The 19,442-nt window shown below is 58.7% G+C and overlaps 2 protein-coding genes across 3 annotated transcripts in view; both read right to left on the reverse strand.

Moving 5' to 3' along the window:
- Positions 1-378: 378 nt before the first annotated feature.
- Positions 379-4,026, reverse strand: CD79B (CD79b molecule). The gene is made up of 6 exons (XM_087440226.1): positions 3,868-4,026; positions 3,114-3,167; positions 1,782-2,087; positions 1,433-1,551; positions 1,120-1,161; positions 379-1,011 (listed from the first exon to the last, which is right to left on the reverse strand). Exons 1-6 carry the CDS (start codon positions 3,932-3,934, stop codon positions 913-915), a joined length of 687 nt encoding a protein of 228 aa, XP_087296352.1. The 5' UTR covers positions 3,935-4,026; the 3' UTR covers positions 379-912.
- A 5,915-nt stretch (positions 4,027-9,941) lies between these two features.
- The window catches only part of SCN4A (sodium voltage-gated channel alpha subunit 4), a 28,026-nt gene continuing 18,525 nt past the window's right edge, over positions 9,942-19,442 (reverse strand). The window contains exons 15-24 of one of the 2 annotated variants that reach the window (XM_004432657.3): positions 18,111-18,243; positions 17,171-17,325; positions 16,442-16,615; positions 16,220-16,342; positions 14,651-14,929; positions 14,312-14,365; positions 13,913-14,050; positions 13,297-13,401; positions 12,393-12,663; positions 9,942-11,210 (exon numbers count right to left, since the gene is read on the reverse strand). In XM_004432657.3, the coding sequence (XP_004432714.1) occupies positions 9,985-11,210; positions 12,393-12,663; positions 13,297-13,401; positions 13,913-14,050; positions 14,312-14,365; positions 14,651-14,929; positions 16,220-16,342; positions 16,442-16,615; positions 17,171-17,325; positions 18,111-18,243 (2,658 nt within the window). In that variant the 3' untranslated portion in view covers positions 9,942-9,984. Of the gene's footprint in view, positions 11,211-12,392; positions 12,664-13,296; positions 13,402-13,908; positions 14,051-14,311; positions 14,366-14,650; positions 14,930-16,219; positions 16,343-16,441; positions 16,616-17,170; positions 17,326-18,110; positions 18,244-19,442 lie in introns of both variants that reach the window. The other variant, XM_087440227.1, reaches the window with a different exon arrangement.

The following is a 19,442-nucleotide window of genomic DNA, read 5'->3' on the forward strand; positions in this document are numbered from 1 at the left end:
GGGATAGGGCCTTGAAGGACAGTAGGATTGAGATGGGTGGGGGAAGGTAACCCTGCCCTACAGAGCAGGACTCAAGTGCTGCTTGTTGACTAAAAGGAACACAAGATGAGGGCTTCCCTGCCAAGGAGAAGGGCCAGTCCTGTCAGCCTTGCTGCAGTTGCTCTGGGCCCAGCTAGGGTCCGAGCAGGGGAAGAAAGGAGGATGTGACCACAGGTCCCAACTGGCTTCAGACAGAAGAAACGAGAAGCCCAGGAGAGCTTCATGAGCCCCATGGCAGTCATCCACTCCCACACCCCACAGGCCCACGGGTACCCAAACACTTGTGCCCAAACAGATACTCTCATCCACCCATACTCATAAATGTCACAAGCCTGTGTGTGGTTTCTCAAGACACGTTGTTTATTCCATAGGAGAACGGGCTCAAGGCTAGCAGCCCCCTGGGGTGGGAGAGGGTGGGAGAGGGTAGGGGAGAGTGGAAGAGGGTAGGAAAGAGTGGGAGAGGGATGAAGCTCTCAACGGCTCATCTGTGGCCAAGTGGGGCTGGGCCGTGGCTCTTCCCGGGCTCTACAGGAAGTGAGTCTGCTCTGAGTCCACTTGCAGTTTCCAGACAAGTCTCTACCTGCCCCGTCCTGAACGTGGAATGGATTTCTGCATAGCACCCCTAGAAGGCTGGGTCCAGTCTATCCCCAGAGAACTCCCTGCTCCAAATCACTGCCCTGTGGCCCTTCTACTCCAGTCCCTTTGGCCAGAGCTGGGGACCAGGGGCTGGAGTGGCAGGCGGGTCTGGCGGGCCAGCTTTGGAGGCTGACAGGGGGTCCAGGGAAAAGGGGATGCGCTGGGAGCCAGGCGGCTCTGAAGCAGTCCATGGGGGCCCAGCAGGCTGTGCCCAGGGGCGTGGGGATGGCCAGCCCCTCACTCCTGGCCTGGGTGTTCACCCACCGACCACTTCACCTCCCCTGTCCGCAGAGTCACTATGTCCTCGTAGGTGGCCGTCTGGTCAATGTCCAGGCCCTGGAGACATGGAATGGATCTCAGGCCTTGGCCAATCCCCAGCCACACCAACAGGTGGTACCACTGACCACCTGGCCCTCCGAGCTGAGGGTCCACCCTGCTCCTCACCTCATATGTATGATCTTCCTCCATCCTAGCCTTGCTGTCATCCTGCGGGGCCAAGGATGGAGAATGTTAGCTTCCCACACCTAATCCACTGCTGGGCCAGGCCAGGGAGGGTGAGGGAGATTGGCCTGGGGTGAGGGGTGAGGGGTGAGTGGTGGCGGGGTGAGGGGATGAGGTGCACTTTGCAAGAACACACTGAATGACTGAAGCAGTGATTGAATGGGTGAGTCAATGAGCAGGCTCTGGGACTGGGGAGATGGAGATCCTGCCCATGTCTGGCCTGCCCTGTGGCCACCTCCCCAGCCCCCGTGGTCACCTTGTCCAGCAGCAGGAAGATGGGCACAATGATGAAGAGGATGATGAGCAGGGTCTGGATCATGATGATGCCATCCTTCAGTGTGTTCCGCCGCTTTAACTGTGCCAAGGTGCTGTGCCCTGGTGGGGAGGGGGCCAAGGATGGTGAGGCTGGGCCTCCCTTTGGGCCTGCACTCCTCAGGACCTGCTTTTCAGCAGCTCTCCTGGATGCTCTGGGGCTACCTTCACAATGTGGCCCCCCCACTGGTGGCAGGCTGGAGTGGGGTGGGGTGTGGATGGCTCCATGAAGACCCTATGGCCCTGTCCACTCCCACTCCCCTCCCTGGCTAGAGGGCAGGCCCCACACACACCCATGACTCGTAGCTCGGTGCCACAGCCCCACTCAGGGGGCCCCTTCGAGCAATTCCGCTGGCAGAAGTAGATGCCGTTGTCCTGATGTTGGATGCCTTGGATGGTGAGGATGAAGATGGTGTTGTTCTTGCTCATTTCGATGTGGCCCTCTTCCGGGTACAGCAGCTTGGGCTTCGAGTCCATATTCTGCCTCCAGAACCAGTTCACCTTGATCAAGTCCTCCCCGTAGCACTCTATTTCCACCTTGTTGCCCCGTCTCTTGGCCACAAAACGTGGGTACTGCCACATCCGGGAACAAGTGCTTCCTGTGGGCGCCAAGGCCAGGATCAAAATCCCACTTGGCATCTTCCTGACTGCCAGCCCGACCATGGGCCCCCACTCTGGGCAGCATTGAGCGCTGGCTCAGCCCACCTAGTCTGTCCTTGTGTGGGACAGTCATAAGGCAGAGGTGTGGGAGAGCCAAGCCACGTGAGAGGTAACAGGCCAAACCACTGGACCCTGCCCCTTCCTGACTAGCACCCAGCCCCTCCAATTTGATTTTCCTTTAGAAAGGCTCTGGAACCTTCTGATTCCTTTCCATGCTCATACAGTAGTCTGATCCACTTCTCACCCCCTGGGGCCCAGAGGCCTACAAGACAGACTCTCACCTGGTCTAGTGCTCTCATTTCTCCCTGCCCTGGGCCGCCCTGTACTAGTCTGAAATCCTCAGGGGCCCCCCATTGCCCCCAAGGATAAAGGCCAAATTCTTAGCCCGGCAATTGAGACCTCTGCATCTATCCCCTGCCCATCTTTCCTCCATCACCTTCCTCCACCCTCCTGCGTGGACCTGCTCCACTTTTTGTTCCCAAACCCTCTTTCTCAGCTTGGTATGCTCTCCCCACCTGCCTGCTCCAAGAAGCCTCCCTCCTGCCCCATTCCCAGTGAGTGGCCCCCTGGGAATCCTTGAGCTCTGGCAGCCTGGGCAGTCGTCAGAGCCCCTAAGGTTATGGGCTCCTTCAGAGCTGAGCGCAACTCCTCAGCTGGACAGACCTGGCCTGAGTCCTCGGTGGGACTCCCTGTGGCTCCCTACTCCCATCCTGGCTTTAGCGCAACCCTTCAGTCACTGGGACTGGAGCGCTTACGTCTAATGAGAATGACCTTTGGTGGGGAGGGGGCGCTTGGAGCCAGGCCTGGAGAGGAAGACCATAAGGAGACCTGGGGATGGGATTCTTGGGTGAAGAAACCCAGGAGGACAAGGGCACAAGGGGCAGCCATGAGGCAGCCCCCAGGACAGTGAACAGGGTTGGACACAGACATCCTTGCCCCTAGAAAGAGGCGGTGAAGTTGCCCACCTGTGGCATTCCAATCCTGGTCCTTTGTTTTGGCTGTCGGCACCGTCTCACCTCCTGGGTGGGAGGAAATAGGCGTGGCCAGGTCAGGGCCTCTCTCCTGGGAGCTGGTTGCCCCACCCCTGCACGCCCTCTGCTTTCCCAGATCCACTTCCTCCTCCCGGGATGTCAGCTTCAAGACCCCTCAGCACTCCCCAGCCCTGCTCTGGAGAGACTGGAGTGGGATGGGGTCACCAGAAGATCCGCCTCCCAGGCCCCCTTCTGCCTTTGAGCCTCCCCATGGCCTTGAGCAGGAACCTGGATGAGGCAGAAGGGAAGTCACAGTTGGAGGGCTGGCTCTCCAGTCTTCCAGACCAGGGTACCATTTCTGGAACATGCATGTCCCAGGGTCTGCTTGGGGGCAACCTCTCCCTTGCCTCCCCCAACAGAGTGCCCTGAGAGAGTCCGGGGGTGAACCACACTGCTCTCCTCTCTTCCTCCCGGGCCTAGCTCTGCCGCAGTCAGAGCCACCAACCCCTTATGCCCAGCACAGCCTGACATCCTTCAGGTGGGAGAGGGGCTGGCTGGGGCTGCAGACCCCTGAGCCCAACAGCATGGCTGATACCCACAGACTCAGGCCCCAGGGCAGTCAGAGGGAGAGAGGAAGCAGAAAGTGTGCGAGACAGGAGGAGGAGGTTGGCGAGAGCAGGATACAGAACCAGCAGAAACACACGGTGACAGAGAGTGAAACCAGCAGGTTCTTTGTGGGAGGCTGTACCTGAAAGAAGCAGCAGCAACACCACCAGCCAGTTGCTGGGCATGGGAGACAGTGCCAGCCCGGCCATAGTCACAGCTCTGTCTCTGACCCCAAGCCAGTGACGACGACGGATGGAGGCTCCTGGGGGGAAAACGTATAACTGCCTGAGCTGCAGCCTGTCCCCTCCCCGCCTCTTCCCCACCAGGCCCCTTCCTGCCATGCAAATCGAGACCCAGGGGAGGCACCAACTCTCCGGGGACCCTGGGGGAGGGCGGGCTCTCTTGTCAGCTGTGCTGCTAAGGCTCAAAGGTCACCCCAGCTTTGGCACCACAGCTGGGGTCCACAGTGGATGCCCTGGGAGGCAGGGTTCTCTGAGTCTTCTGAGGCAGCCTGTGCTTCCCTCCCTGTGTCCTCACCCCACTGAAGGTCATGCCCTGGGGCTCGCCAGCCTCCCATCCCACAGTCTAGATTCCCAGGCACTTAGCTGAATACACGTGGGTCCTGTGGATGAATGTGAGCATGGCCCTTCTGCCCTGGACCAGGCTGTACCCCGTGGAAGAGGAGCACCAAGGAAGGATGGTGCAGGGGTGCTGGGGGGCCGCTATGGGCCCAAGCCAGGCATCCAGAGGGGCCCAGAGCACAGCCTCTTGGCTGGAGTGCAGGCAGCCATGTTGGAGGTTGATGAAGATTTGACCCTGTGGAGGAAGGGAGCCACAGAGTTTCTTGAGCAAGAGCAGGCCAAGTGTGGCAGCCACTTGGGAGAAGATTTGGTTCAGGCCCTCGCAAGAGGCCTCCCACCCTCACTTGGTGGAAGAGTTTGCTGGGAGCTGCCAAAGGGAGTGGACTTAGGTGGAGATGGCTTGGAGAAAACCCCCCACTCAGCAATCAGGGGACTCCCAGGGCACTGAAGTGTTGTCCAGAGCTCCAGGGGTCTCGGGTGGGGGACAGGGGGCTAGTGTGGGGGAGCCTTCAGGTTCTGAAACTAAAAGGCTCTCTGGCTCTATTTCGCCAGGCAGCAGAGTGGTGGACGGAACCATAGTGTTCAGGAGCTTGTCTAAGCTCAACTTTGTGCCCCTGCCCCTGGGGTCAGACACAACTCTCACTCCTTGGTGGTGGCGGTGGTGGGGGGTGCCCTTGTGTAGTGCACAACCTGCACAGCTGCACACAGCAGGCCTACGTACCTCAGCCCCACGGCCGAGCTCACTCTGAGTTTTATATCTCCCGACAGCCTCTTTTTTCTTTCTTGTCCCCTTACTCTTTCTCTTCTCCTGACCCCCAGGAGGGGAAGAAAGATGCTGAAGCCTACATGTCCTCTACCTCCATATCGTTCTCCCCACTAACCTCCATTTTTCAAACAGCTTGTGCTGCTGGCAGGCTTGTTGCGTTTAGGGAGATGCAGTGAGGACGGCAGGGGTCTTGAGTGCTGGCCCTCAGTCCTGGGCACAGGCCTCACCTGGTATGGTGGGGGCCACCCATGAGGAGTGCCGGCCAGGACTGAAACTATGGACAGCAGGGAGAGGAGGGTTAAGGTTTCATTCAAGGAAGAGCTTGTTCCTGGCAGTTCCAGATGTTCTTGCTGTTTCCAGATGTTCCAAATGAAACAAAACATTTCTCTGAAAAGTGTCAGATGTTCAGTTCACAGAACAAACAACCCGGGAATATAAACATCACCTGAGGTCAGCTTGGGGCCCGCTGGCCCCTGGCGCTGGTGTGGGTGGTTGGAGACCCCGCAGAGGAATAGGGGAAAATCCAGGGGTCTCCTCTTTTAGCAAAGTACCTCCTGGTGATGGAGGCCTTGGTTAACTTTGGGGCTAGTGTCCCCCCAAAGTTGGGAGGATAACTGGGGAAGGCTTGGGGCGCACACGTGTAGGTGGCATGTATATGCTCACAAGGTGTGTTGCCCGGGCTGTGTGGTGTGGTGCCAGCTCAGGAGCTGGTCCTGGGGCCCAGGGTGACTCTAGGGGGCATAAAGGATGGGGGGTGTTGGTATCCTCCAAACACACACACATCCTTATCCCCTGTGGGTGGGGATGCAGATGTGTCCTTTGGACTTCATGCCCATTCATGCCAGGCAGGGATCCGTTTACAGGAGGGGGTGGGAGTGGGGGGGCCCCCACCGCCTGCAGGGTTATTTGTCACAGTTGGGACCGTGCTGTTCCCTCCTCAGTGACAACAGTACCAAGCTCTGTCCAGGCCTCATGACGCGTTTTCTTTCCTGGAACAAGAGGCCCCGTGAGCCCATGCCTGCCTCTGCCCCTGGCAACCTTGGGCTGCACACCCCGACATCTGGCAGCCCCCACCCCACCTTTCCAGGAAGGCAGCATCAAAACAAGAGATGGAGGTGTAGGGAGAGGGGACAAAGGGCTCAGCGGTTTGGGGAAGCAAGAGAGCAGGGACCCCCTCCCCCGCAACCCTGGGAAGGGTGGGAGATGGCAGAACCTCAGTGAGAGGAGGGCTCAGACCCCTGTCCCTCCCCCAGTCCCCTCTGACTGGCTCCACTGGGCTTGCTGTCACCAGGAGGAGGCCTCTGGCTAAGAAGGATGTGAGTCTGAATCCTGGCCCTGCAGTGTACCAGCGGGATAGCCTCCGAAGTGACCTGGTGGTCCTCAATGACAGGTGGTCCTGCCCCACCCCAGGAGCATTTGGAAATGTGCCAGGGCCATTGTGATGGTCACGATGACCAATGGGCCCAACTGGCATCCATGGGCCAGGGGCGCTAAGGGCCCTGCAGTGGGAGGCACAGGGTTTCCAACAGAATTTCCCTGCCTCACACGCCAACACCAACAGGTTGAGCAACACCCAGCCTTAATCCCTTAGAAACCAAGTTTCCTCATTTGTGTAAAATAGAAATAATTGTAATAATATGTTCTTCACAGGGTGGTGGTGAGCCTTGAAAGAGATCTCGTATCTGAAGCGCTTGGCGAGGAACCTGGAAGCACAGTCCACCCTCAGGAAGGTGGTGAGCAGCATTGATAACTGCTGAGGGGGACGGTTCTGAAATATTAGCCTGTGGTATCTGTGTTTTTCACCCAGGACTTTGTCTTTTTTCTGCTGCCATTCAAGGCTCAGGGGACAGACTGGCCAGGACACTCTGCAAGCTCTCCTGTCCTTGGGGCCAGAGAGGGACCCAGATGTGGTTTGGAGAAACCTAAAGTGAGAAGGAGCTCCCCATCCCAGGGAGGGAGGTCAGCACCCTGGTCGGGGCTCAGAGACCTCTGCAGGGATGCTGGACTCCTCCCCCATACACACAGAGAGCAGCAGGGCGGGGAGGGGCCTCGGGGTTGTGACTGAGGGACATCAGGGGGGCCCGTGGTGCCCCTCCCCAGCTCAGGACCCAGGAAAAGGGGGTGCATAAATCCTGAAAAGTACTAAGTGTTTACTAGTTTAGAGGAATACAGCCCTGGGGTCAGAAATCAAGTTGTAGAAAACAAAATTATATATCGCATTATATTTCACCCACTGGGATTGTGGCCTGAGCTCACTACAAAATATCGCTCTGTCATAGGTCCATGGGACCCTGGGCTCTCTGGTGTCAGGGGTCAGAGGTCAGGTCCTGGGGGGGGAGTACTTCTGAGGAGAGGAAGGTGCACACACACACACCGTGTGCCCCACAGGCACCTTGGGGCTGCTGGGGCGGCAGAGAAGTGAAGGGGCTTCCAGAAAGGAGGGGCTGGGGACGCAGGGTCCCAATACCTATTTCTTGGGTGCTGTGGGGAGAGGGAGTGTGGTGGGTCTGTTGGGAAGGAGGGGCACGACTCCTGACCTCATCCGGCCTTTGGACTCCAGCTAAGAGGAGGCCAGAGAGCAGCTAAGATGCTGGAGTCCAAGCCTCCTTTCGGAGGGCAGGAGAGAGCTGGACTGGGCCAGAGGGGGAATGGGCCCTCCTTATGCTGCCCTCCTGATCCCATGGAGGCTCCCCAAGTCTTCCCCACTTGGCTCCAATCCTTCTTGCTTCTTGCTCCCTCAGACCCGTCCACACGTGGAGGTGCAGAAGGAAGAAGCCCACACGTCAGAGGCACCAGGGGGAGGTTTATTAAGAACCATACAAAGGAACTCGTCTGCCGGCCTGGCTTGGGCCTGTTCCCACCCGGACAAGGTGTGAATGGGTGTGGATCTGCAGGGGGGAGGGCCACAGGCAGGGGGAGGATCTGCAATCTGTACACGGTCCAGTGGAGGATACCTAGTCCAACAGATGCTGAGGCTCTCAGGGCCACTCCAGTCCGGGGCCGGAGGAGGGAAAGGCAGTGGGCAGAGTGCTGGTCAGGGAGGACGCTGCCCCTGTAGGATGAACCTTCTGCTGGAAGAGACAGAACCGCCGCAGGAAGAGACGGAAGGAGTAGAGGCCTGCTGCACAGGACACAGGCAGGAGCCAGGGAGCAGGGCTGGGGCAGTGGGTGTGATGAAGAGACCCAGAGGGAGGGAGAAGAGGGGACTCATGGGGAGTGAGGGAGAGGGGTGCCCAGGCAGGGCAGCGAGGAGGGCAGAGAGCAGGGCAGACAGAAAGGAAGGCTCTGGCCTCGGGTGTGCACATACACAAACACACACACACATGTTGTTTTGGAGGTTTTGCTGTTTCCTGAGTTTTAATCAAATGTTCATGAGAAACAAGAAGAAAAAGAAGAGGAACTGCGGCCAACAGGGACTCAATGTGCAAACCTTGCCACATGTGTTCACACTCATACACACACTCACAACACAGGCACACCACATGGACAGGCCTGCACAGAAGACACACACACACCAGCCAGACACTGCAGGGGCACAGTGACACGCATATATACAAATATAACCATACACACAGGCGTATGCAGGCATCGGAGGATGTGGTGGTTCACACACCTGAACACACACACACACAGCTACACACATGGCACAAAGCAGACACAAAGGCACACACACAGGTGAATAAACCCAGTGACCCCTGAGCTGGTCTCTCACCCCCTCCTCCAAGCTCGGCCTCTGTCTGTTCTCCAGGAGCCAGCAGAGGCCTGGCACTGCCATGCCCAGATCAGCCGTGCCAGCAGACATGCAACCCGGCTTTCCAGGCAGCAGGAAGCTGGAAGCTTGGGCCTGAGCCAGGTGAGCCGTGCACGCCCCAGTGTTGAAATCTCTAACGTGGGCTTAACTATAACATTCTTAGGATCACTTTGAGGAGGGGGAGAAAAAGATGAAGAGAGAGGACGAGATGGGCGTGGTTGGGGATGACAGGGTGATCTTGAGGCTTGGAGGCTACAAGGAGCCCCAGTGGTGCAAATGGAGGAGTGAGGAAGGGAGGGAGGGAACAGGAACCTACCTCCTGAGCGCCCCCCACCCCAGGCCTGGGTGCTCAGGCCAAGAAAGCCTCTAGTGCAATGACACAGCTGGGGGGGATCCAACCTATACTACCCATCTGTGCTTCCTAGAAAAAGACAATTCCCAGTAGAATCCTCCCTTCTGCTCTTCCCCCAGGGGCTAGCCGGGGGAGCCGGGGGCCTGGACAATGGACAAACCGGGAAATGGTTTCAGGGGCCACAACCCTAGCCCGATGCGTCAGGATCCAGTGGCCCAGCAAGTTCATGGAGCCACTTCTGGACCAGTGATATTTCCCTTTCCCAGGGAATTCCTGAGCTGGCAGGGTGAAGCTGCATCCCAGAGTCGGGGCCTGGCAGGCCTTGGGGTCAGGTGCCTGCTCTCACTGAGGTTAAGACATCTTTGTCTGGGAGGGGCTGGGGACCTAAGCCATTGCCTGGGGAGAAGCCAGTAGCCCTTAAGACTCTGGTGGCAGGAGGGCAGCCAATCCCTCCATCGTAGGCCGGCTCCTCCTCAACTGGAGGGCAGAGATTCTGATATTCTGACCATCCTCTCTGGGCCAAGGGGAGGGGCAGCAGGGCCCATGAGGAAGTGAGAGCAACTTGAAGATGAAATCATGGAGGCAGGGGCCTCAGGCCCAATTTGGAGCCTCCGAGAGCAATTCCCATTTTCCCTGGCCTGGGGAGGCAGGTGCTCTGGTCTGGGTGTCAGCCCCAGCGTGGCCAAATCCTGTCCCTGACAGGGAGCCAGATGGGTCCCAGACTCAAAGCCCTGCTTCCTCAGCGAGCGGGCACCACAGGGGAGATTTATGGCTATGCCAGGCTCAGCTGGCCACCTTGAGGCAGCCTGCTAGACAAGAGACTCTTTGACCCCTGGGCGCACAGTCAGCCCCGGGGGTGGGGAGGGAGGGAGGGCAGCGTCCAAGGGGCTGATGGGTGCCAGCCCCATGGCAGGTCCGGCGTCTCCTGTAGAGCCCCTCTCCTCACCCTTGCTCTGCACACCACTGTTCCCGTTCTCAGGGCCGTACATCTTGCTCATGGTGGTGGCGATCAGCCCCTCCTTCTCGGGACCCCCGTCTCCACTGCCGTCCTGGCTGTGGCGGTACATGTAGGACGCCTGCTTCACAGAGCGCTGGAGCAGATGTCGGCGGTAGGCCCTCTGGATCTTGATGGCGCACACCTCCTCCTGCTTCCTCTTGAGGGTGGTGGTGATGGGCTCGTAGGAGACCTTGGACGGGTTGGCTGCCATGAACTTCTCCTCCATGGTCTCCTTGAGGGCATCCATTTCCCCAGAGTCGCCCAGGACCTCTTTGGTCAGGGCAAAGAGGATGTCCAGGCAGTGGATCTTGTCGCCAGGCACCATGGGCAGGTCCAGCGTGATGAGCTTGATCTTGTTAGGCTTGGCGATCCTCAGCGGTTCCTGCAAGGTGTCTACGAAGTCAGAGAGGCGGCTGTAGTCGATGAACTGCGTGGCGTCGGGGTCAAACTTCTCCCACGTCTCATAGAACATCTCAAAGTCATCCTCACCCAGGGGCTCGCTGCTCTCCTCAGTAGCCACGTTGAAATTCTCCAGGATGATGGCGATGTACATGTTGACCACGATGAGGAAGGAGATGATGATGTAGCTGCAGAAGAAGCAGATGCCAATGGAGGGGTTGCCGCAGTCACCCCTGACACTGGTGCCCGGGTTCTCTAGTGTGGGGTCACAGTCAGGGGGCCCGCTGTTGAGGATGGGGTTGAGGAGCCCGTCCCAGCCAGCCGACGTGGTGATCTCGAAGAGGCAGATGATGCTGTTGCCAAAGGTCTCAAAGTTGAACATGTCATCAATGCCCGACTCCTTCTTGACGTAGGCAAAGTTGGACATGCCGAAGATGGAGTAGATAAACATGACCAGGAAGAGGAGGAGGCCAATGTTGAAGAGGGCAGGCAGTGACATCATGAGAGCAAAGAGCAGCGTCCGGATGCCCTTGGCCCCACGGATCAGCCGCAGGACGCGCCCAATCCTCGCCAGGCGGATCACACGGAACAGTGTGGGTGAAACGAAGTATTTCTGGATCAGGTCGGAGAGTGCGAGGCCTGCAGGGAGGAAGTGGTGAGGACTGCTGCCTTCAGGTGGGAGGTTGGGGCGGTGGTGGGGGCAGGGCACGCGGGGCTCAAGGGGGCCCAGCCTGGTGTGGTCTTCCCCAGAAATGAGCAGCAGAAGCTCAACCCACAGAGCACAGCCCAAACGGCCTGACCCATCAGGCCGGGCTCTCCCAGGGTCTTGGGGCCAGGGGTGACCTCTGTGCCCTGACATAGCTAGATGGAGGTAAGCGATGTCAACGTTGATGGGGTGAGAGTAAGGCCCATTCCCAAGGATGTTTGCAGATGCCATAGACAAGACAGAGAGGGAGACAGGGAGGATAGCTCTGTGTGTGTGTGACTCTGGGCATGCCACTTAACTTGCTTGTGACTCAGTTTCCTCATCTGTAAAATGGAGGTGATAACAGTACCTGCCTCGTGGCATTGTTAGGAACAATTAGTGAGCTAATGCCTGTGAAGTGCATAGCATAGTGTCAGGCAAATAGTAAATGCTCAATAAATGATAGCTAATTACTATCATAATTACACACGTGTTCATGCACTTCTCCAGTGCATATGGGTACTGGAACTGTCTTCTTCTTTTTTTTTTTTTGTGAGGAAGATCAGCCCTGAGCTAACATCCATGCTAATCCTCCTCTTTTTTTTTTTTTTTTTTGCTGAGGAAGACCGGCTCTGAGCTAACATCTATTGCCAATCTTCCTCCTTTTTTTTTTTCCCCAAAGCCCCAGTAGATAGTTGTATGTCATAGTTGCACATCCTTCTAGTTGCTGTATGTGAGACACAGCCTCAGCATGGCTGGAGAGTGGTGCGCTGGTGCGCGCCCGGGATCCGAACCCGTGCCGTCAGTAGCAGAGTGTGCACTCTTAACCGCTAAGCCACGGGCTGGCCCTGGAACTGTCTTCTTATGTTTTTCACTAAGCACATGGGGACCTAAGTGTGTATCTACTGGCCAGGTAAATGTTTCTTGAAGTGTATTCACGTGTGTGCAGGCGACAGGCTGCCTGTGAGCCCACCCTTATGTGCCTTTGTGCATTAAGTGTGAATGCCAGGTGCACACGTGTGTATGTGTGAGTGTGTGTGTGTGTGAGCATGCCAGATGCATGAGCAGATGTGTGTACATGAGGATGGGAGCACTGGGCCTTCCTGAATGACTCAGCCCAGGCCGGTCCTACTCACCCACAATGGACAGGATGACAACCACAAAGTCGAAGATGTTCCAGCCGACGGTGAAGTAGTATTGGCGCAGGGCAAGCATCTTGAGCACACATTCCCCCGTGAAGATGATGATGAAGATCATATTGATGTTGTACAGGATGTCCACCTTGAGCTGGCTCTGGTCGTCTGTCTCCACCATCATGGTGACCATGTTGAGGCAAATGAGGATCATGATGGTGATGTCGAACACCTGCTTCGTCACCAAGTCGTACACCATGCCCTGGATCTTGTTCTGCAGCGTGGATGGGAGTGCAGGGATGTGCATGGGTGGATATGGAGGGGGAGTGGTCAGGGCCCACACAGGACATGGACAGGCAGGAGACACAGGGTGACACGACAGCATGACAAAGAGGAGAGGGAATGAGAGAGGGAGAGGAGGTATCAGGGCTTGTGAACTTGCAGGGTGAAGGGCAGGGAGGGGAGACCTATCATACCAGGCCATTCTATGGGGTCCATGGGCATCCTTCCTCACTCTGGGACCCTTCCTCCTGTCAAGGTCCCCAGCAACCCGTCACCATTCTCCCAAAGCCACTGCTCACTGAGAGAGTGTCTGGACATCCTCTTCCTCTCCCTCCTAGGGGCCCCTGGCCCAGAGGCCACCAGCTGAGAAGGTGGATGGCCATGGGGGGGCCATGCAGGGTGGTGTGAGGGGTGAACCAGCGACTGGAGTTTAGCAGGTAGCTGGTGCTCACGCGTACCATGCCCTTGTGCAGTTACAAAGAGGCGCCCCTCCTGGCAGGTGGACCCAGCCTCACATCAGGGACACAGCCTGGCAGGCAGAGCACAAGCTGCATTTTGTCCCCATCAGCTCCCTCAGGCAGGAGCCTCACACAGGCTGCAGGAGGAGGAGTCCAGTGGGCCATACCTGGGGCCGGGGAATTGGCTTCTGAGGCTTCTTGGAGCCAAGCTTCTTCATAGCGTTATAGTATTTCTTCTGTTCCTCTGTCATGAAGATGTCTTTCCCTCCAAGGTATAGTGGAATGCAGCCCGTAAGGTTAGGGGACCCCCTCTCTGCCTCCAGAATCTCCCTACCTCAGGCACCACCCTTAAAGAAGCACCCACCCCAGCAGCGGGGCCTGGTGGGAAGGGGGAACCTGGAGGGACCAGAGACAGGGGTTGAGAGAAGAAGGGGAAGGGAACTGAGGGGTCCAGAGACGGGAGGGGACCAGTGCCGTCTCACAGCCTGTGTTCGGGACGCTTTCCTTCAACGTCTCATTGGGTACTTAGTATGACCCAGCGAGGTAGGCAGCATCCACCTCATTTTACAGATAAGGAAACCGAGGCTGGCGGAGGCCAAGCCACTTGTTCAAGGTCACCCAGAGAGACTTGAACCCTGGCTTGCTGCCTCAACCATGCCACCAGCGACAGCACGGTCGGTGCTGAGGCAGCGTTTTTGAATATTTGAAGGAATGAGCGGAAGGAGGAAGGAGGGGGGAGCCTGGCATAGGGAGGGCCCGGGGAAGGCCGGGCTGAGTACTCATCTTCTTCTTCTGCTGGTTGAAGTTGTCAATGATGACGCCGATGAAGAGGTTGAGGGTGAAGAAGGACCCAAAGATGATGAAGATGACAAAATAGAGGTACATGTAGATGTTCACCTCATACTGCGGCTGCTCCTCTTGCTGCAGGGGCCACAGGATGGGGTAGGGTTTGCTGGGTGGGCTTGGGGGCATATGCTGGCTTCTCCCCGCTCCCTGGCCCACTGTGGGCAGGAGAGGCCTGAGGCCCAGAGGTGGACCCATCCACCCCCAGGCTGCTGGGTCTCAGAGGCTCCTGAGGAGGCGGCATGGAGGTGGGAATGGGCAGAATGTGCCATTGTGTCTCCGATCTGAGTCCTCTCCCCTGGCTTGCTCATCAGCCACATCTCAGTGACCCCTACCTACCTCCCGGGAGTCCACGGCTGCATACATGATGTCCATCCAGCCCTTGAAGGTGGCCTGAGAGAGCGTGGTTGAGTTTGAGGTGAGGGGGCTGCTCCCTGCCTCCATCATCCATGAGTCCCTCCCCCCCAAGTTTGGTCCTCCCCGGAGGCTGCCTGCCCAGAGCCCCACTGCGAAGGCATGAAATAGAGACCAGAGAGGTCTAGACACTACCTCAGGGTCCCACAGCCCCAGAAGCAGGGTGGGCAGCTCCCTAACAAGGAGCGGCAGTGGGTTCAGGTACAACGAGAGACTGGGGGCACCTCCATCCCAGTTCCATGCCAGTCAGTGAGTCACACTCACCACCTGCAGGAGGGAGAGGTAGCCCAGACCCACGTTGTCATAGTTGACCTTGACGTTGAGCCAGCGGACCTGGCCTGTGTGCATCAGGCTTTCGCACTCGGACTTGTTGTTGACCTCAGAGATGTCGAATCTCTCGGACGTGGTGGTGTTGATGCAGTAGTAGAACTTGCCGGCAAATAGGTTGACGCCCATGATGCTGAAGATGAGCCAGAAGATGAGGCAGACGAGCAGCACATTCATGATGGAGGGAATGGCTCCCAGGAGGGCATTCACCACCACCTGGGGGGCCGGGCAAGAGGGTCATTGCCAGATCTTCTCCCAAGCATGTGGGGGAGACCTGGTCTCCTCTGGGAGAGGGATCCCCACCTACACTAACCAGAGGACCAGGCAGGGCTGGGCATCGTTATTCAGGGAAGGCTTCCTGGAGGAGGGCCAATCTGAGCCAGGCCAGGGGGAGAAGTCAACTGGGCTGTATGTGCGGGGGAGGGGTGGGAGTGAGGAGCAGGGGTGGGGGGCTGCCGACCTGGTGGTTGGAGAAGGCTCTCTGCTTGGCTGGAGCCAACAGCCCAGAGTAGGGGTGCTTGGCTTCTTTGGAAGCAGCCCGGCCACGGGTCACCGGGCAGGAGACAAACACTCCTTCCTCGGCCCCCATAGGAAACTCAGCTCCCGTGACCTGGCCCCCTGCTCATCTGCTCACAGCCATTAGAGGCACAGACACAGAAAAGGAGCCACTAGCATCTTCGAAGCAGCAGGACCCTGGGACTGGAGCCCTGTGCCCCACCAGTCCTGGCCACATTTTTCAGGCTGGGCTAAATCTGAAAATTATCCCTTTTCAAGGAGAAGCTGTTTCATGACCTTCAGACAGAGTGGGTGGCACAAGCCTGGTGATGCCCAGGGAGCTCTGTTCCTGGCTGGGACATCACAGTGGGGCGAGGTCCCCAGCTCTGGGGGTGGGAGAGTCCAGCATTAGTTGGCTCCTTGCATGAACAGGAGGGAGCCAATCCTGCAACCAGCTGCTTCACAGAGGTTTGTCCCTCCAGAGTGGGTCTTGTTCCCAACGGACCTTCCTTCGCTGGGGAAGTCCCATTGTCTTGCCCAAACCCTTTATTTATCTGTCACTTCCGCTCTCAAGGGCCTGAGGGGAGGGCGCACAGGCTCAGAGCCTGGGTACAAGCACCTCCTGCTTGCGCTTGCTGGGGTCTCAGAGCCCTGGGGGGGCCCAGTCTGAGGCTGGAGAGGGAATCTGTAAACACACATACCTGCCCTCCTCCCTCTTCTCCTCCCGCCTCTCCTCCCTCATGGCTCTCCTAGGAGCTGCTGCAGCCTCTGCTGCCCCCGAGTGGTGGCCGAGTTGAGCCAAGGAGAGGGCCTGACGGCGGGAATGGGCACTGGGGCTGACATGGGAGGATGTCTGGGGACCCCCAAGCCTGGCCTTCAGCAGGGCCCTGGGTCTGAGCTCTCTGCCTCCCCCGGCGGTGGCTGGAGGACAGTCATGCGCCCCCTGCACCTTGCCCTGTGGTGACTGCTCCCCCAATCCCTAGCCCTACTCAGAGCCCCCTCAGCACCCACCCTCATGCCCTCGAATCGGGACAGTGCCCTCAGGGGACGTAGGGCCCGCAGCGTCCGCAGGGATTTGATGGGTCCCAGCTCGGAGTAGCCCAGCCAGTTGGCCACCAGGCTGATGACGGAGACCTGCAAAGGGAGGGTGGGGTGGTCAGGGAGCACAGGGCCTCAGGACCACAAGGACAGCCGCTGGACCTGGCTGTGGGGCAGGGGGCAGGGTGGACTCACGTCCACGATGAGGAAGTCGAGCCAGCACCAGGCGTTGGTGAAGTACACCTTGAAGCCGTAAGCCACCCACTTGAGCAGCATCTCCAGGATGAAGATGTAGGTGAAGACCTTGTCGGCGTACTCCAGGATGGTGCGGATGACTCGCCGCTGCTCGATGTAGATGTCCTCGAAGGCCTAGGGGCACCAGCACAGCGGGGGGTGGCCAGGGCCCGGTAGGCCAGGGCAGCAGCCACATCCCATACCCTGCTTGATGCTGTGGGTTCCCAGGGACCTGGCATTGGGGCCAGGCCAGGGGCAGGCTGTTGGTGTGTTCCAGACTCCCCACGCCCATCGTGGGGATGAGCAAGTTTCCCAGTGAGGAGAAGCCCCTCGGCTCCCCTTCTCCATGCCTAAGAAGAGCAGCACTCAATCATCTGCTAGGGGGGTTCACAGTGACACAATTTCAATCCTGCCCCCCCACCCCAAATTCCCAGGCCCCTCCCCACCTGCCTGCTAGTTGGGAGCTGTCCCCACGGGCGCACACGGAGTCAGAGCCCATCTGTCGCTTTAAGAAAATTAATACGTTCTACAACATATCCTGCAACCGCAGGTGGGTTCCTTTAGGATTCTCTGGGTTCGGCACTGTCCAGGCTGCATCCCTTCCTGGTATGGAAAGGAGGGAGCGCCGGCAGGGCCTGCTTTGGACCTGGCGCTGCTCTGCCCAAGCCCATCCCCCGGGGCAGTGCCTACCAAGGCTCCACTGCTGAGCAGGATCATGAAGACAATGAAGGTCTCAAACCAGTTGTGCTCCACAATCTTGAAGCAGGCCCTGCGGAGGGTCCACCACATCTTCCCGTGGCCCTGGGAGATGTCCACGTAGAGGCAGGGAAAGCGCTGCACACAGGCTGGGGGAGGGAGGGGGCGGGGCACTGCATCACAGGCCTGGGGATGCACAGTCAGCATGTTCCCACCACCTTCCCAGGATGCCTCTGCCAGCCCTCCAACTCGCTGGCCCTCAGACCTGGGACCCCCACCTCTTCCCAACACCTGGCTCCACGTCCTCCACCGCTGATTGGAAATGGGTGCGAAGTAGGGCGGTCCAACCCCACCCCTCGCGTGGGGACCTCAAGTCCTCCCTCCACGGCCCACTCCAACCATGCATTAACTGCTGCCAGGGATGGACACGCAGAGGAAAGACACAGGGGTGCAGGCCACCAGCCCAGCTTTCGGCTGCCCCCAACCACCCCCATTCTGCCCATGCAGGCTTCACCCTGCACAACCTGGGCCCTTTGGGCAAAAATGTTCCTGCAGGGCTGTCTCCTGAAGGGCTGGGCAGGTCTGTCTCCTGGAGACGAAGCCGAGGAGCAGGATGACAGAGCAGCCATTCCCGAGCACTTGCTTCACAGCCCTCAGGGGCCAGTGCTGCCATCACCCACTGCACACACTTGAGGCTCAGGGAGTCAGGGGCTGGGAGGCACCCTCGGCTCTGACACCCCTTCCCAGGGTTGTATTCTCCGGTGGTGGTGTGGCAGGGCAGGGCGGGGTAGCCTCAGGGAAAGAAGGCCCTGCGTGCTTTTGGTGATGCTCGTGTTCTCGAGGAGGCAACGGGCTGGGACTGGGCCAGGGGTCTGCTGGGCTGGGGGAGGTACCCAGGAGAGGTGGGAGTGCACACACGCGGGCTTGCCCTCACCCTCAGTGAAGCATTCTTCAGGCTGCTCCCCCTCGGGGTTCTCCTCGGCCTGTTCCTCAGGGTCCTCCTCAGGGGGCTTGTAGTCAGCCGTGCTGCAGACGGAGGAGTTCCCGTCGAGGGGCTGTAGCGGCTTCTGCAGGGGCCACAGGGTCACATGACCCCGGGGTCCTCCCACCAGACGGGGCAGAGGAGGTCAGGATGGAGACCAGAAGGGAGAGACCAGAAGGGAGAGGAGAAAGAGGGTGTGGAGGGCTCTCCCATTCATTCATTCATTCACTCAACCCTTGATTACTGAGCCAGCACTGTGGCCCTTGCAGAAGAACGACAGTGACTGAGGTAGCCGTGGTCCTGCCTTCGTGGCACTTAGGTTTGGATCGAGGCAGGGCTGAGGCCTGGGGAGGGTGGCAAGGGCACAGGAGACATGTGAGGGCCTCAGGTTAGGGGGGAGGCTGGGAGAGAAGCAGGCTGGGGGCTGGCTGGGGTTGGCTCAGCCGGGCTGGGGGTTCTGGGAGGTGTGGAAAGGCATGAGGGGGGCAGCAGAGGAATAAGAGGCTTGGAGGTAATTTTGAGGGGGCGTGTAAGGGGGTCAGGACGGAGCTGGGGCTGCCACAGCCCACAGAGAACGGCATGCGGTGTCCCCAAGATCTGAGCCTTCCACCCCCAAGGGCTGCTTGGCTGAGGAATCCAGAAAGGATGGAAACTTTCCCCCAGCCGAAGCTCCAGCCTGGGGCCCAGGGACCCTGATGGGAGTGGGGTGGTTGGGGGAGGCTGGTGCTCCACTTGCCAGGCTTCCCCTCATCTCCTCCTGGTGCTGTCTCAGCCTCCCAGCCCCAGCCTCCACTCCTCAAGGGGATCCCTTCATGGCTGGGGGTGAGACCCATGAAGGGGAAGATGGAGAGGGCAGCTTGGGGTGCAGCTCTGGATCCAGAGTGGTCACCAGAAAACCAGAAAACTGGTCCTTGTGCCCAGTTGACAGAAAGGGAAACTGAGGCACGGGGCATTAGGTCAGCTAGGGCATTCACTGAGCCAATTGCCCTGCCTGTGTGCTCCAACTCCCACAATCCCCCTTGGAGCCGTGCTTGCCCCCCTTTAAAGAGTCCCCAGCCTTGGCCCTGGGCGCTCTCCAGCCCTCCCCCACCCCCGCTTCTCATACCGAGGTCGGTGCCACATTTCCCCAGGTATTTATAGCTTGGCAGGCACTCGGCCCCCTGGTAAGTCAGTGCGCCACATATTTAGGGGGAATAAGAAATCAAGAGCTTTCAGGGCAAAGTTCAGCCAGGCTCCGGTGCCCAGCCAGGCCCCCCACGATAGATAGGGCGGGAGTGAGCAGGG

This window comes from Ceratotherium simum, chromosome 16 (genome assembly GCF_057802395.1).
Source record: "Ceratotherium simum simum isolate JZ-2026a chromosome 16, ASM5780239v1, whole genome shotgun sequence".
NCBI classification, from domain to species: domain Eukaryota; kingdom Metazoa; phylum Chordata; class Mammalia; order Perissodactyla; family Rhinocerotidae; genus Ceratotherium; species Ceratotherium simum.